This window comes from Kryptolebias marmoratus, linkage group LG7, assembly GCF_001649575.2.
Source record: "Kryptolebias marmoratus isolate JLee-2015 linkage group LG7, ASM164957v2, whole genome shotgun sequence".
NCBI lineage: Eukaryota > Metazoa > Chordata > Actinopteri > Cyprinodontiformes > Rivulidae > Kryptolebias > Kryptolebias marmoratus.
In genome coordinates, this window is record NC_051436.1 from 17,799,927 (window position 1) to 17,816,781 (window position 16,855).

Below are 16,855 nucleotides of genomic sequence, written 5' to 3' on the forward strand. Positions count from 1 at the left end.
CTCCCACCCCACCCCTGTCCAGAATCTGTTTGTAATCCACTGACACTCTGCCCCACAGTTCCCGTCGGTGCTGTTTAAGGGCCGCGTGACGCTGTGCGAGGACCTGTGCTGCGAGGTGCTCAAGTGCTGCGTGTCCAAGCTGGGCTCCCTGAGGGCCGAGGCGTCAGCGCTGCTCTACCTGCTCATGAGGAACAACTACGAGTTCACCAAGAGGAAGACCTTCCTGCGCACACACCTGCAGGTGAAGTCTAGAACCTCCTCTGTTCAAACGCGTCACCACCTGGCCGTCTGCTCACCTCCGCCCTTCAGAGTTGCCCTCCTCTGAGCTCTGTGCTTGGTTTTACGAGGGAGGGTGAAGCTTTAAACCCCCATCCCTCTGATGTCACAGCTAAAAGCTCTCCTTCTTCCCCCATCATGTCCTCTCTGTCCCTCAGATCATCATCGCCGTGAGCCAGCTGATCTCCGATGTGGCGCTCACAGGAAGTTCCCGCTTCCAGGAGTCTCTGTCCATCATCAACAACTTTGCAAACAGCGACAAGGTCATGAAGGTAGAGTCGGCTGTAAGGCTTCAGGGGGACAAAGAAAGCTGCGTCTGCTGTGAAGACAAACAATGTAGCAGCCGAAGGACTGCTGGAATGTGTTGAAGAAGCTGAAATTAAATTTTTAGTTAAAACAGGCTGAGAATAGGCTAAAATTAGCAAATCAGTAGCTAAAAGTTAAAATTAGAACAAGTGTGGCTTAGCAAAACCATAGCTACAAGCTAAAATGAGCAAAACCCTAGTTTTTAACTAACTAGCAAAACTGTAGCTAAAACTAGTAAAATTGTAGCTACAAGCTAAAATGATCAAAAAGTAGCTAAAAGCTGAAATATGCAAAACTATATTTAATTGCATAAATTTGCAAAACTTTATCCAAACACTAAAATAAGCAAAACTGTAGCTGAAAGCTTAAATTTGCAAGACTGTAGCTGAAAGCTTAAGCTAATAAAATCATATCTAATAGCTAAATTAGCAAAACTGTAGCTAAAAGCTAAAACTAGTAAAACCATAGCTAAAAGCAGAAATTGACAAAATTGTATCCAAAAGCGAAAAATAAGCAAACCAGTTGCTAGAAACTTAAATTTGCAGACCTGTAGCTACAAGCTAAATTTAGCAAAACTATAGATTAAAGCTAAGACTTCTGTTCAGGGGGGAAGATTGTTATGGGGAACTACAAGCTAAAATGAGTGAAACAGTAGCTAAAAGCTAAATAGATTGAAAAGTATAAAAGTTACAAATATTAAACGTCAAAGCCCACTGTTCCTGATCATTCTGAACATTTTGAAGAGTGCCATGACTTTTGGTAGCAGTAGATTATACGACGTAAACGAAATGTGTATTTTTTTTTAAATCAATCAATAATAAAACCTTCCCTATAGGTGGAGAAGGAGATAGGCCCTGCACAGCCATGTTTGGAGCTGTGCAGCTCAGTAGAAAAAGTCAAAGTTTAAACAGGTCACAGAAAGTTGGCACCTTTTTTTTTGACACCTTTTACAACATTTATATAATCGCACTATAAGTGTTATGATTTTCAAAGATTTTACCACAAAATGTTCAACTTAATGTGATGATCTCACACTCTCCTATGAAGTTTACAGATAAAAATATAGATGTTTCTGTCTTCTTTCACTCAGCGTGTCTCTCGCTCCTGTTCGACTTATCGTTTTCTCCTAAATCCTCCCAGAGGACAGAGATCACACACCCAAACTCTCGCTGTGCTTCAGCTCAGACTTTTCTCTTCTAACCTGAAAGTCTGCCACAGAAAACACTGTAGAAAGATAAAAACATGTCCATCAAACCCTCCTGCTACGCTTCAGTTCATGAAGTTTTCCCACAGCGGCTGCTTGTTTCTTGCCTCTCTTGCCTAACACTTTGAACATCAGAGCGTCTATATGTTTAGACTTATACAAAAGGAAGTCTCAAATTATTATTGAGCTTTAAAGAAGAAGAAGGCTGGCCTTCGTTGGAACTTTAGGCTGTAGCTGGCACCACGCCAGATTTATGCAGAAATCTAGCTTTAAATATTTTGTATTGTTTAAATTTTTCTGTAATTATTGTTTTTCATTAAGTCAGAACTGGATACAGCTCAAAGGTCTTTTTGCTGTTTGTCTAAAATCTTTTTTACATAAACACACAGGAAGTCATTTTCATGATTATGACCCCTTTTTATTAGAAAGTAAGATCCTTTAGTAAAAGGCAGCAAACACACACACACACACGTGTTAAAATCAGTCTAATTATGGTTGATTGGTTGATTTGTTCTCGTTTGCTCGTTTCGTCCCGATGCAGTCCACGGCGTTCCCGTCGGAGGTGAAGGGGCTGACCATGCGTATCCGCACGGTGCTGATGGCCACGGCGCAGATGAAAGAGCACGAGAAGGACCCCGAGATGCTGCTGGACCTGCAGTACAGCCTGGCCCGCTCCTACGCCAGCACCCCCGAGCTCAGGCGGACCTGGTTGGACAGCATGGCCCGAGCTCACCTGAAGAACGGTGACCTGTCTGAGGTATTGTTGTTTTTTTGTTGTTTGCCGCCTGCTTGACACTTTGTGCTCAGCTGTTTTCATTTTTTACCAAATGGATTCACGTGGAAACAATGCAGACAGGTATGTTGTTTGAAATCGTGTTTGCATAAATCCTCCCAGACCTCGGCGCTGTCATTAATTAATTTGTCACGGTGTGGAGGAAGTAAGCGGGTTTTACTAACAGCTAGCCTGAAGTGAAAGAGGCAGCGCAGCGTCATCTTGGAAACAAACGCCCTGAGCAAACACTCTCAGGTTTGATTGGCCTGAGCTGCTGCTTCAGGCCCGTCGGATCACACTAACGCTTTCTGCTCGCCACTGAGGATAGAGCTGAAAGGCAATTAATCCGCTCCTCGCTCCTCCAGAGGGGAGCTGTGGGGAAATTAAAAATGCTACGTTGTAATGTTGTGCAAGTTCAATTTCAAAAACAAGGCAAGTTAAAAGGAAACAGAAGGTTGTTAATGAGCGTTCTGAAGTCCTGCTTCCCTCTAACATCAACACAACTTTATTTCCACCCTGCAGGAGGACAGAGGTCCAGTCAGGATTTGTTGGTTTCTGTTCACACGCTAGTAAAAGTGTTTCTTTTTGCTTCATTTCAGATTGCTTATAAACAAGGAAGAGGTCACATAAAGTTCACATAACTGTGTTACTTTGTACCATCACAACGCTCGATTAGAGGAGTAACAAGCAGTAGAGCGGAAAATTAAGCCTTTTTTTTTAGTTTAACCCTCCTGTTGTGTTCAGTTCTGAACTAGTTTGTGTTCCTGGTCAGAAATATATGCCTCCTTAAATATTTGTGATTATAAAGCCATCACGACACATATATTATCACCTGATGCTGTGGTAGATTTGTTTATTTCCCTATGTTCTTTAGAACAGGATGACATAAACCTGGTTGGGTTTTATAGCCTGTCGGCTTCACTCACTTCAGCTCAAACATCTCCTTTATAGTTTGAAAAAATCATGACATCTAGGTTATTCTGATTACACCAAATTCACATATGAAACAGGTTTTGGTATTTCTGACAGATTATTTTATGTCAAAGTTGACCAAGGACATTTGTTTGAAGTCATTTCAGGTTTTTAATAGGAGCTCAGAAGAACATCTTTCATGTGATTCTATTAGTGAAAAACTGCCCCAAAAACAGCTGCAGGAAAGATTCTGTAGATGATTAAACCAAAAGTTGTGATTGTTTGTGAGAGGGCCAACAGGCATAGTTCTCATGGGGGAAAGATTCCTGTAGGAGGAAGATTATGTTGGGGAAAAAAATGGGTCAGGAATAAATGTCCTTTGTTTTCACTACAGGACATTTATTCCTGACTACATTTTTCTCTCGTGGGGGAAAAAGAAATTATGCAGGGAAAAGATTCCTGTGAAGGAAGATTGCATTCCGGAAAGATTTCCTTATAGGAAACATTCTGTAGGGAAGGTGGTGTGGGGAGGGTTCTGTTCAGGGGGAAAGATTGTTATGGGGAACAAATAAGTTAGGGAAATATTTCTGTGGCGAAAGATTTTTATGGAGGAAAAGTTTTGTTATAAAAATAGTTTGTTTGGGAAGAAGATTCCATTAGTTACAGATTTTCTCAGGGGGAAAGATTCTGTTGGGAAACCATTTCCGTGGGCGCTGTCGAGGAAGCTCAAAAGGAGAGTAAGGTGTGTGTGTGAGAGGAATTCTGTCGATCTGAATCAGTTTTGTTCATCTGTTCTCTCACACATCATTTCTAAGGATGAGTCATTTACCCAGGAACAGCACGGTGAGCAGAGTTAAACAAAAACACTCCAAATTCATGAAAAACATTCATCAGATGACTTGAATCTCAAGTCACTCAGATAAGTTTTGATTTAAAAAAAAGCTTCTAAAACTGTCAGATTTGAGCAGAACTCAACAGGAGGGTTAATTTGGTGATGTATTTATTCAGTTTATGATGAATATCATGTCAGTGAAATGTTTTTGTTTTTAGTTCAGTACTGAAATTAAATTTAATATTTAAATGTTGTTTTTGCTCAGAGTTCAGTTTAAATTTGTGCTGTTTGGGATTTTCTTTGCATTGTCTTGTTGTTTTTTGACAATCCGGTTCGGTGGCCTCGGGATTCCATCTCTGCTGTTTGCCGATGATGTGGTCCTGGTGGCGTCATCGTACCGTTGGTTCACAGCCGAGCAAAGCAGCTAGTATGAGGATCAGTACCTCCATAATCTGAGGCCATGGTTCTCATTCGCAAAATGGTGGACTGGCCTTTCTGTGGTTGGGGGGGAGACGCTGCCTCAAGCGGAGGAGTTTAAGTATCTCAGGGTTTTGTTCTCGACTGAGGGAAGAATTAGGCGTGGGATCAACAGACGGATCAGTGCAGCTTCAGTATAACGTACTCTGTACTGATCTGTTGTGGTGCAGAGGGAGCTGAGCTGCAAGGAAAAGCTCCGTTTACCGGTCAGTCTACATTCCTACCCTCACCTGTTCTCTGGGAGGGACTCAGAGTTGAGCCGCTGCTCCTCCACATCGAGAGGAGCCAGTTGAGGTGGTTCTGGCATCTTGTAAGGACGCCTCCCTAGGGTGGTGTTCTGGGCATGTCCAACTGGGAGGAGACCCCTGGGGAGGACCGAGGACAGGCTGGAGGGACTATGTCTCTCAGCTGACCTGGGAGCATCTTGGAATGCTCCTGGAAGAGCAGGAAGAGGTGGCTGTGGAAGGAGATGTCTGGGTCCTCTCTGCACCAGCTGCTGCTCCCACGACCCGACCCAGGAACAAGCTGCAGATAATGGATGGATGGATTTGCTTAAAACACTCGTTTACATAAAATGTCAGTAATCAAAGATGGTTTAAAATAAAGCTGTAGTTTTTGTTAAACTTGTGAAGGGAGCAGCAGCAGAATGACACAAGGTTTCACTTCACACCTTTCAGGTTCGACTGCATGTCATCACACCTTAGCTGTGTCAAAACTGCGCTAATTTTATAGGCGAAGGTGTCAATCAAAGCAAACACCATGACAGCATGAAAGCTGTGGCATTACAGGGGAGGCAGTATTAGATTTCAGTGCTGAAGGTACAAAGCTGGTTTTTTAAACCTGTCCGTCTGGTGTTTTATGACCGATCAGTTCTTGTGTCACGTCTGCATGCCGTCGTTCGCTGCAAAGATGTTCACTGGATTTCTGTCTCCACAGGCCGCCATGTGCTACGTTCATGTGGCTGCGCTGGTGGCAGAGTACCTGCAGAGGAAAAGTAAGTTTAAACACCCGACACCAACTTTAAGCCCCGATTGTTGCAGGTTCCTGGAACTCAACCGCTCGGTTGAGCTTGTTTCATACTCTGCAAGGACGGAGGAGTTTGTTCGTTTTCCCAGCCTGTCAAGAACAAGAAGAGAGTTTCTTTTCGGGTAAATCAAGCGCCAAACTCGTAGGGCCATCCCACTCCAGAGTTGCCTCACCACTCTTTTATCTGAACGCGTCGTTAGACCGTCACAAATTTATCACTAATGTAACGTTTTTTTTTTGTTTTGTCTTTTCGATAAGTGCTCTCCTCTGTGCGCAACGTTTGGCGTCCTCTTTCCACAAATTTAGCCATCTCTCTAAATGCCTTTCAAGAAAATGAGCGTCGTTTAGATTTTTGGACTTCTTCACTTCCTCCTCCAGCCGCTCCTCAAACCTCCACACCCGCAGAAACACGAGAATGAAAAACATTTCCACTTTAAGTCGTCAAGTTTCTGACTAATCCCACAACAGTCCTCAGACGCCGCCAATAAAAAAGGCTCCGTGCAGATGGTGTGTCGAGAACAAGCCGCGAGAACTCCCTGAGAAACATGGCGGCATCCTTTCCTCGCAGCTCTGAGGGCGAGAACGAATTTCTCGCTTCTTGAGACTTATGGAACCATGGGGTTTCGCATCAATCGGACCCGTCACTGCGCTATTTTACTGGTAAATCAGCAGCTAATCACTATCACGGACAGCTCGGACGCTGGCGCTGGTCCCGTGGTCCTTCAGGTAAATGTCCTGCAGGGCAGATAAAAGCCTTTACTGTCTACAGCTACGTCCAGCATGCAAAGGAGACATCTAACCCAAACAAAGTCCCGTAACTCTGTTTTATCTCATGCAAAACTCGCCTTCAAATAATCCTCTAAACAAATGTGAGACGAGCAGAGCCGGCAGACAGGGATCGTTTTAGGGGGGGGGCAGCAGGTCTTATCTCTGAAGAATCGTGTCTGACTTGGCACCGCGTCTGCTTTTGTTCTGCTGTTTGCCCCCCCCCCCGGGTCTCAACAGAACATCACTAACATCATGTTTCTCTGCTACGAGTCTCGCTTGTAAGAAAAATTCCTCCAAATCATATCCAACTGCGCAGCGAAGTTAGATTTTTGTTGATTATCGCCTGCTGCTGATTAACATTATCTGCTGAACCACTGGATGAATTTTATGTAACTCTAAGAAAATAAATATTGGATGCACATATTTATTTATTTAATGGAAAATAGAGAGAACTGTCCTCCAATTCTCTCTATTTTCAGATGTTTTTGCTGCTAACATGATTTTCTTTTCACTTTTTTATTTTTATTTTTTATTTACACGTGTTTTGCACTGCCTCTTATAGCCAAGAGCTACCAATAAAATGTTGTTACATGTATGCATAATGACAAAAAAAGACTTCTTAAATCTTGAATCTACAGCTGGTTAACTTCTGGAGTCAATCCAGTTTAGGATGGCTACCGTAGCTAACCAACATTAGCCAGCTCCAAAATGGCTCAAACTCTGAATTTTACAAATATTAAGCTAAAGCTCACAAGCAGCATACACTCCCAGCGCCAACACATCGTGCCAGATTTTAAAACTAGCATGAGATTGTGCACAATGTTATTTTCGAAGTTTGACCAAAGCAACAATAACGTCGTTATTTCTCAACTTCAGATGATCTTAGTTTAAAAGTCTGGCATGAAAGGCGCCAGGCGATGTGCTTTCCTTTAACCTCCTAAGACCTCGTGCATGGCATGCATTTTTAATTCCTCTTTGCCGTTTGGGCTGATTGGGACCTGATGGGAATCCTGGAACGCTAAGCGAAATGTGATGCAAACATGTGGACACCAGGTCCTAGGAGGTCTTTATTTTATTCTGCATCAGAGACCCTTTCGTTGGATGCTGATGTGAGGCAGGTTTTCTAATATTTTCTCTGCTTGTGTTTGGGCAGAGCTGTTCCCCAGTGGCCTCGCAGCTTTTAAGAAGATCAGCTATAACATTGACGAGGAAGCGGCCATGAAAGAAGACACAGGAATGCAGGATGTTTATTACACAGAGGTGTGGCCTTCAGCTCTTATTCTCCTCCATTAGACTCAGTTGGTTTGAACTGGACTCTGATGTGAGCTCAGACAAAACACAGCAGCTGGTTTGTTTGTTGATGAGCTCAGCATTTGGTGCAGGTGTTTGGGACATTCAGAATAAGCGTACAACAAATGAAGCTTTTCATTTTGGTGTAGGAACACAGTAAGAGCTCCGAATAGTTCCAGGAAGTTGTTTGATGTCTGTCTTGTCTCAGGAGGTCCTGGTGGAGCACCTCGAGGTCTGTGTTGAAGCGCTGTGGAAAGCCGAACGCTACGAGCTCATCACGCACATCGCCAAACTCATCATCCCCATCTACGAGAAGCGGAATGAGTACGAGGTACTGTAGAACCGGACTGTACGTTTACAGATACAGACATGTTTGTTTGTACCCTTTTGTGAAAGAAAAAACCCAAATGGGACACGGAAATAACTTGAAACTGACAAAAGTAATAAAAAGAAATAAAAAATAGGAAAATCTGTTTTTTGCTTTTGAATTTTGGTTCAACAGAATCCGTTAAAAAAACAAACTGGTCTTGACAAAAAGAATAGTACCCAAAAAATAGATTGAAACTAATTTGCCTACAGGGTAATGTTAAACTAAGGTGTCCTGTAATCAGCATCACAGGTGTCTTTAGTCTTCTAATCAGTCAGTCTGCTTGTTAAAAGGGTGACAGGTAGTCACAGTGCTGTTTGATATCATGGTGTGTAACACACTGAACATGGAGCACAGAAAGATGAGGACAGAGTTGTCTCAGGAGTTTAGAAAGAAAATCATTGACCATCATTTTTAAAGGGAAAGTCTAGAAGACTGTCTCCAAGCAGCTGGATGTTCCTGAGACTACAGAGGTCCACAGGACTGGAGACAACCTCCCTGGACGTGGCTGCAGGAGGACAACTGATGACAAACTGAAGAGACAGATAATAAGAATGGAAACCAAAGACCCCAGAACAATTTACAAAGACATTAGAGGTGAACTCTAAGGTCAAAGGTCATCAGTGTCAGATGGAACCATCAATCACTGTTTGAGACAAAATGGACTTAATGGAAGACAACTGAGGAGGACACCAAATCAGAAAAAAGCCAGAATCTAATCTGTCCAAATACATAGTGAGAAGCCACAAAGCTTCTGGGAGAACGTCCTTTGGACAGATGAGACAAAACTGGAGCTTTTTGACAACAAGTCCCATCAGCTCTGTGTTCAAAGACCCAGAACTGAAACATATGTAGAACAGAACCCTGTACCTACAGAGGAACATGTAGGAGGCTCGGTTCTGTTCTGGTTCTGCTCTTCTGCACGTGACACCGGGGGTCCTGAATCTGATCAGGGTCCAATAAAATCTCCAGACTATCAAGGTGTTCTGGATCTAAATGTGCTGCTCAGAGTCAGAAAGCTTGGACTCAGTCTCAGGTCATGGATAATGACCCAAAACCAACATTTGGACCGTTCTGCAGTGGCTTTCTGAGCCCTGATCTAAATCCTGCTGAACATCTGTGGAAGGAGCTGAAACATCTGGAGGAGGAACCCTTCAGACCGGAGACAGCTGGAGCAGTTTGTTCATGAGGAGTGGGACAAAATACCTGTGGACAGGTGGAGAACGCTCAGAGGTACAGAAATCACCTGACTGCAGAGATCGCCTCAGAAGGTTGTGCAATATTTTTTTTCCTTAACTTTTTATTACTTTTGTCAGTTTCAAGTCATCTCAGTGACCTTTGCGTGTTTTTCTTTCTTTACCAAAAGGGTAGAAACTCTTGTAGGTGTTGTTTTGTTATGTTTAGGGTAGCTTTCCACAACACTTCCTTTCTGTGGCAGCTCAATGTTTTGATTATAGAAGTTGTAGCATTTCGGCAATCCAGCCGTTTATCCCAACCTGCTCAACTGGTTCTGAGACAGAAGGCCTCAGAGAGGGAAGTTTATGCACCACCGATTTCCTCTCAAGCAGCTGTGGGACTCGCTAGTCTCTAACTGATAATTACTGTAGTGCTGGGAGTCCGAGGGCTGGACGGAGGAGAATAACGTGTGTATAACAGCTCAGCGTTCACACCTGGTGTCCGGAGCGTTTGGATCTCTGTTTCCAGCTCTGTAAATCAGATCAATGCACCCACCGGAGGTCGTTATTTAGACTGCAGTTGGCAATAAGCTGTGACATGTAGAGGGAATAATGAGAGCTATGTGTTCACATGTCAGGCTCACTCCATCCCTGTGATTATTCTTTTAAAAAAGCAATGATTCTCAAACTTTTCATGCCACCATCCCTTCCTGTGGAGGTAGACAGATTTCTGGGCTCCTCAGCCCCAACAAGTCTCAGGCTCTGTCCACATGGAAGTGCAGCTTAGACAAAACATATTTAGTCAGAGTTTCTTAAAATACTCTTGTAAACACAGCACTGTTTCTAGAAATGTTTTAAACCTCATGGGAACGCAAAAAAAATAACCAAAATGTTGTAGTAACTATACCAGGCCTGTTTGTGATGCTGCCAATAAAATGCACCAGAAGCAGGAAAGAAGACGTGGAACATGCGCACAAAGCCTACGCATACGGCGTGAAAGGTAAACAAAAGTAGAAGAGGACGCCCTTAGATTGTATGTTAGGTTAGAGATGGGGCTATGGCATCGTTGTTTTTAAAAGACAGAGTTTTGGCAGCCGACACAAAAATGCAAGGGCGGCGTTTCGAAAACATTTTCACCTTCGGTTGTGGGCAGTACCGATGTCAACAGGGGTGGGTTCATTCTGGATGCATACCTGGATCAGTACATCTTAAACCTCCTGGTGAGCAGAGCAGAGCAGAGGGGAAGCTGTACACTGTTTGAGAAACTACCTTGAGGTTTTGCAGGGCTCTTTCTTCACTAATGTGGTTCCATTGCTAATACCAATGCTGTGTCTACATAATGTGTACGCACATGAACAAAACCAACAGAAACTGGAAAACATCCCTTTATAGTTTCACAGTTTAGGCAGGTACCAGATGCAGGACAAGAACATCATCGGCCCAACAGGTGGAGGTCAGTCAGCTAGGAGCTGTTGGCCTGGTATCACTGTGGTAACACCATGTGACATTTTATCATTTTATCACATTTGGCTCTCAAATCGGCCAATATTCAGGATGTTCGGGAAGTTACTAAGGCAGAACCGGATCATCCTGTCCCTCCTGAAACAGCCCTCATAGTCCCTGACTCCGGTGGGGTCAGAGCGGTTAGTTGGCGTGCGAGTGTTGACAGATGACCGGTGTGAACCGCTGAAATATTTAAATCATAGCTGCGATGATACGTAACTTACTCTTCACGGACCGCCTAGTAACAGCACACACACAAATCCCCTTGTGGACACGCTCTGATGGTGTATTTTGTTTATTTTTTGCAGAAACTCAGCCGACTTTACGACACCCTGCACAGAGCCTACAACAAAATCATGGAGGTGATCCAGTCAGGCCGCAGGATGCTCGGCACATACTTCAGAGTGGCTTTTTATGGTCAGGTGAGGCTGTAGACCAGCACCCGCTGCAGCTTTGCTTTGTGAACACAGGCAGGGCGTCTGAAGTGCACACAGGAAAAAAACAAAACAAAGAAATCCCCGAATAAAGTGGAATGTAAACAGAAGAGCGTGGCTATGAACCTTAGCAGGCACTGAATTATAATTATCCTACTCTGTTAAATACCTTCCTTTACTTCTGTTACCTAAAAATCTGTCAGTATTTGTATAAAATATTTTTGGAGATTGCACAGCTAGGTCTGGTAAATACAACGTAAACTGACCGACACTTGATGGTCGACATTTTGTCAAAGTTATTCTAGCAAGCTAAGACGAGCTAACAAGCTGTGCATCCTGGGTAAACATCTCTGCTTTGAGGACGCTGTTTTTGTGGTTCATTCGGCTCCATCTTTACAAACCCCAGTCGTGCTGCCATGTTGTTTCTCCCAACAAGCCATACTTGTTCAGTTTTTCTTAGGACATTGTCATGACCTTTGACCTGTAACCTTCTAACTGAAGCCTGTACAGTTTGACACGGAGCTTCTTGGGATTTTTGTCTTTTCTCTGAGCATTGCACGGTCTGACCTTGGGGTGAATTTGCTGGGATTTCACTCCTGGAAAGATTGTCAGCTGTCTTAAAGATTTTCTGCTTGCGAATAATCTTTCTGTCTGTAGAATGATGGACTCCAAATTCTTTGGCAATGACCTTTAACCCCTCCATAACAGTTGCATCTCTAAGGTTATTGCTGATGTCGTTCCGTCCTGGCATTGTGTTACAGTATATAGTTTTAAACTCCTGGCTTCTGCTTTTCTTGTTTTGTCTTCTGTTAGGCAAATAATGTCACAATGTAACATGTCGTGTTCATCAGATCTATTAGCCTAATTTAATAGCTGTGAAGCACATAATATTTTCCATTATGTCTTCTACAACGATTCCAGTGATGTGAGTTAGAAGTAAAAGTTTTGATAAAATATTTCTTTAAAAAAAAACCTGTTTCAGGTTATATCTACAACTCCATCTTCATAATCAATGTTTTCTATCAAAATATACTCAAGGACAAAATGTTTTCTCTTGGGTCACAGTGAAACTGCAGTGTCCTTCTGTCTTCTGTTTCCAACAGGTCTTCTTCGAGGAAGAAGACGGGAAGGAGTACATCTACAAGGAGCCCAAGCTCACGGGCCTGTCCGAAATCTCCCAGCGGCTGCTGATGCTCTACGGGGAAAAGTTTGGCTCCGAAAACATCAGGATCATTCAGGACTCAAACAAGGTGCAGCAGAGAGATGAGTGGATTCTGGCCTGATTCGACAGGCTGTAATAGTTGCTGAAACACTGTGAGAAATAAAAAAACGATTTCACTTGTCATCACAGCCTCAGTGCTGTGTTTATTCAGAGAACGTCATCTGTGTCGGTTAACGTTGGGACTTGCTCACGTTCCACCTCGCAGTCACACTTCAGCCGGTTAGATTTATTTCTCTAACATCTGAGACATTAAAATATATGTACTTTATGCTTTTTTGCGAAGATACTCTTAAAGTTAGGGTTCACCTAAATCTTAATCCAGTCGATTGGCTCATTAGCACCTGCTGCCAAAAGATTAAGGCACAATATATTGCATGTGTCAACTCTCTTAGCGAATTATCCCAGAAACCTTAACATTAGGAGACACAAAAATGTCTATAATACAGGGAATCTTACAGCTTTTGAGCTAAAAATGGGTGTGGTGGTAGCTGAGCATCATTCACAACACATAGTTAAAACACTACTCGTTCCGCAGCTTTGCTTAAAACTTTAGCATGAACTAATGGAGTAAATTGGAACCACTACAGCTAGTTAACCTGAGGTATTGGGTTAGGTAATGAGCTAAATTTCTACGTGGTAGTAGCTGAGAATCATTAATAGCTCAGACTCTGAGCGGGACATCTACTGAGATTGAGCGTAACGTTTTCAAGGTTTTGCGAAAATGGCTACAACCCCGACCCTTCTCAACAAAGCCTAATTTTAGCCTAAAACTCTGGCGCGGAGGCCAGCAGAGGACATGTAATACGAAACCAAATTTGACCCCTCTCGTCCTCCAGGTGAACCCCAAAGAGCTGGACTCCCGCTTGGCCTACGTTCAGGTGACGTTCGTCAAGCCGTACTTCGACGAGAAGGAGGCGCCCGAGAAGAAGACGGACTTCGAGAAGTGCCACAACATCAACCGCTTCGTGTTCGAGACGCCGTACACGCTGTCGGGGAAGAAGCACGGCGGCGTGGAGGAGCAGTGCAAGAAGAGGACTGTCCTCATAAGTACGCCACTCGTATCGCCGCGATCTGACAGAGTGCCAAACAAAACAAGCGCCTTGAGTCTAACATCAGTTGGGCAAACAGCACATTAATAATGCATCTGCTTTATGTTTGGATCCATTTAACGGCTGAAAATAGGAAGGTTTTTTTCCTACAAAGCAGCAGCACTCTGTTAAAGAATCCCATTAACAGCTGGATGTTAGGATCCTCTGGTTGCCGTTTACTTAATGCACGTAGTTTACACAGTCTGATGGCAAACAACGCGGGCGTTTGTCTCTGCCCGTTTAGCGTACGCATCGGCGATAGCGTCAGGAAAACGGTGTTGTTGAGAAAACTCTCTCGCCCCCCCTCCCCAGCTGCCAACACGTTCCCGTACGTGAAGAAGCGCATCGAGGTGGTGGGCGAGAAGCAGGCGGAGCTGAAGCCCGTGGACGTGGCCATCGACGAGATGAAGGCTCGGACGGCCGAGCTCACCAAGCTGTGCTCCAGCCAGGAGGTGGACATGATCCAGCTGCAGCTCAAACTGCAGGGCTGCGTCTCTGTGCAGGTAAAACAAAAAACAAACCAGAAGTTCACATTCAGGTCAACATCTCTGCAGTCTTAGGGCTCGTTTTAAGCCTTAAAAGAGTTTATTGTTCTCCAGGAATCAGTCTGGTTCTAAAAACTGTCCTGCGGGGTCAGTGAGGGCCTGACTGGACAAGCAGGACCAGCTGATTATTATCTGTGCTGCTTCTGACTGTCGTGTGAAAAACGCTTGACAATCTCAGGCATGTCTTTTCGCCGCAGGTGAACGCGGGCCCCATGGCATACGCCCGAGCATTCCTGGATGACAGCAAACCCACCCCGTCGGGCAATAAAAAAACCAAAGAACTCAAGGATGTTTTCAGGTGAACTTCTTTCTCACAAACAAACAGCGGATGAGAAAGATGGAGCTTAGTCCTCTTCTGGTTGTGTTTTTTTTAATTATTATTATTAATCCTAACACCTGCAGGCGGTTTGTGGAGGTGTGCAGCATGGCTCTGGACATAAACGAGCGGCTTATTAAAGAGGACCAGTTTGAGTACCACGAGGGCCTGAAGTCCAACTTTAAAGACATGGTGAAGGAGCTCTCGGACATCATCCATGAACCGGTAATCTGACTTTTCTCTAGCTGACCTAAAATAAGTCGGCATGCTCAGGATGAATTAAACTCACCCCTGTCTGTTGTCACACTCCATGAGAAGTCACAAAATCGGCTCCCCGTCACGTGGTCGCGTGACGAAAATCGCGTCACTTTGTTCGCGCAGCAGCTTCACGCGATGCTCGGGCCGAACTTTTTCGCCAAGTATCATGTGATTGTTGAGAAGTTGTTGTGGGCATGTTTATGAGCTTTAATGGAGCCATTTTGCTTCTGCTCTGCTGAGAAGCAGCTGGAGGCTGTTAGAAAATCTATCTGTCTTTACGACTGTCCCAGTCTGCACAAAGACAGTTGAGGAGCCGGCGGGAAGAAACCCGTTTTAACGCTGCAGGAGGAGGGAGGAGCTTCCCGGGAGTTCTGATCGGAGCGTCTCGTGTGTGAAAACCATCATCTCGGAAAACACGTGACCATGAGCCGACATCGTGACTTCCTATGGAGTTTGACGGAGCCTTTAGTGTTCCAGTCAGACCAACGCCACCTTTAATCATTATTTCAGTGTTTTTCCCTACTAGAATGCTTTTATGTTAATAGTTTTAATTTCAAGAGAACTCTGATTCTCTCAAAACACACAACACAGCCTGCTTTTAACAATAATAATAATACATTACAATACATTGTATAGTAATATAATAATGACTAAAGCATTTTATTTATGAAACTGAAGGACATCTTACAATCAAAAACAGGCCAATGTTAAAACAAGCAAATAGGACAAGTAAATAAAATGTATAAAATATGTTTTATCTAAATAAAAAAACCCAGGAGGGGAAAAAAACAGGACCCAAGATGAACATAAAACAAAATGCAACTATTTGCAAGTCAAGTCAGATATTGTACAGCACTTTTCAGCAACAAGGCGTTTCAAAGTGCTTTACAACATGAAAACACAACAATATAACAAGCTAAACCAAACTTATTTAAAACATGAGCTAAGATAATCTAAATGAGATAAATGATTAAAAGTAACACAAACGGATGAAAACCTAAGCTAGGAACACAAGTCATACTAAAGCCAAACTGAGGAAGATGAAAACTAGCCGGCTATAAGAGTTTCACTTGTACGTCTCCAAAAAACAGCCAAATTAATGTGGTCCTCCTAGTCGGGCCGAGTCAGTAACTTCTCCGAGGTCGATTCCATTCAGCCAGCGAGGTCTAAGGTCCACAGCTGGCCCGTGATCCAGTATGCGCCCATGTTCGCACAGCATCTGAGTCTGAGCGTGGACTGCTCGGCACATCCCTTCACAAATTGCAGATCCTTGCTATGACGGCACGACTCCGGCTTTTTACCCTTTGAAAGCACCTGATGTGTTAGGAGACAAAAAATCCCAACTGTTTAAAAAACAACGAACCACCGTCTCATTTTCTAAGATCTGGATTAAAAAAATAAGCCCTACAGATGTAGCTCAAACATGACCTAAACTTTCTGAAACATGGCCGTCAACAAAAAACTGTGACGAATAAGAGTTGTTTTAATTCTTCAGATAAATATATGGGTTCATATCATTTATTGATAACTTTATTGTGACAATTTAAAAACTTTTACAGCATTCTAACATTTCTAAGAAGCTGCTGTAAAGCCAGTCAGCTGGTTAATTAGGCCGATTATTTTGTGGTTGCCATCTTTAAAACAAACCTGAAAAAACTAAAGCCCGTGTCTTACTGGGCTGCGTCTGTTGGCGACTTGTTGATTAATCCTAATTACGTGGAAAACCCCGCCACAAACTTTGTGTTTGGAATCACACTAAACAGGAACCTGCAGCATGTTTGTATATGTGTGTAAGTCTTTATTGGCCAATTGAGCATGACTGATTTATGACAGCATAAAACCTCAAAGGGGGTGAACACATTTTACAGGCACAGTCTGTTTATTGTCCAGAAAAGAACAAATCAGCTTCAGAAATCGTCCTGTAGCTTCCCCGATTTCTGAATATCGGCAACAGAATCGACTTTTGTAAAACACTAATGGGCCAGCTTCTTATTTCTACATTATCTCTACACCCTCTTCTGCTTTTGAGCTGGGAACATAAATAAATGAACACACACTGTTTAGGGTGAAGCTCAGCGCAGCCA

General features: G+C 43.5%; 1 protein-coding gene across 3 annotated transcripts in view; it reads left to right on the forward strand.

Moving 5' to 3' along the window:
* The window catches only part of dock11 (dedicator of cytokinesis 11), an 87,542-nt gene that overhangs the window by 64,620 nt on the left and 6,067 nt on the right, over positions 1-16,855 (forward strand). For all 3 annotated transcript variants that reach the window (XM_017439736.3, XM_017439734.3, XM_017439735.3), the window contains 12 exons: positions 59-241; positions 435-548; positions 2,328-2,543; positions 5,716-5,773; positions 7,727-7,833; positions 8,072-8,194; positions 11,217-11,330; positions 12,446-12,592; positions 13,401-13,611; positions 13,965-14,155; positions 14,395-14,495; positions 14,600-14,738. In XM_017439736.3, coding sequence (XP_017295225.1) covers positions 59-241; positions 435-548; positions 2,328-2,543; positions 5,716-5,773; positions 7,727-7,833; positions 8,072-8,194; positions 11,217-11,330; positions 12,446-12,592; positions 13,401-13,611; positions 13,965-14,155; positions 14,395-14,495; positions 14,600-14,738 — 1,704 coding nt within the window. The remainder of the gene's footprint in view (positions 1-58; positions 242-434; positions 549-2,327; positions 2,544-5,715; positions 5,774-7,726; positions 7,834-8,071; positions 8,195-11,216; positions 11,331-12,445; positions 12,593-13,400; positions 13,612-13,964; positions 14,156-14,394; positions 14,496-14,599; positions 14,739-16,855) is intronic.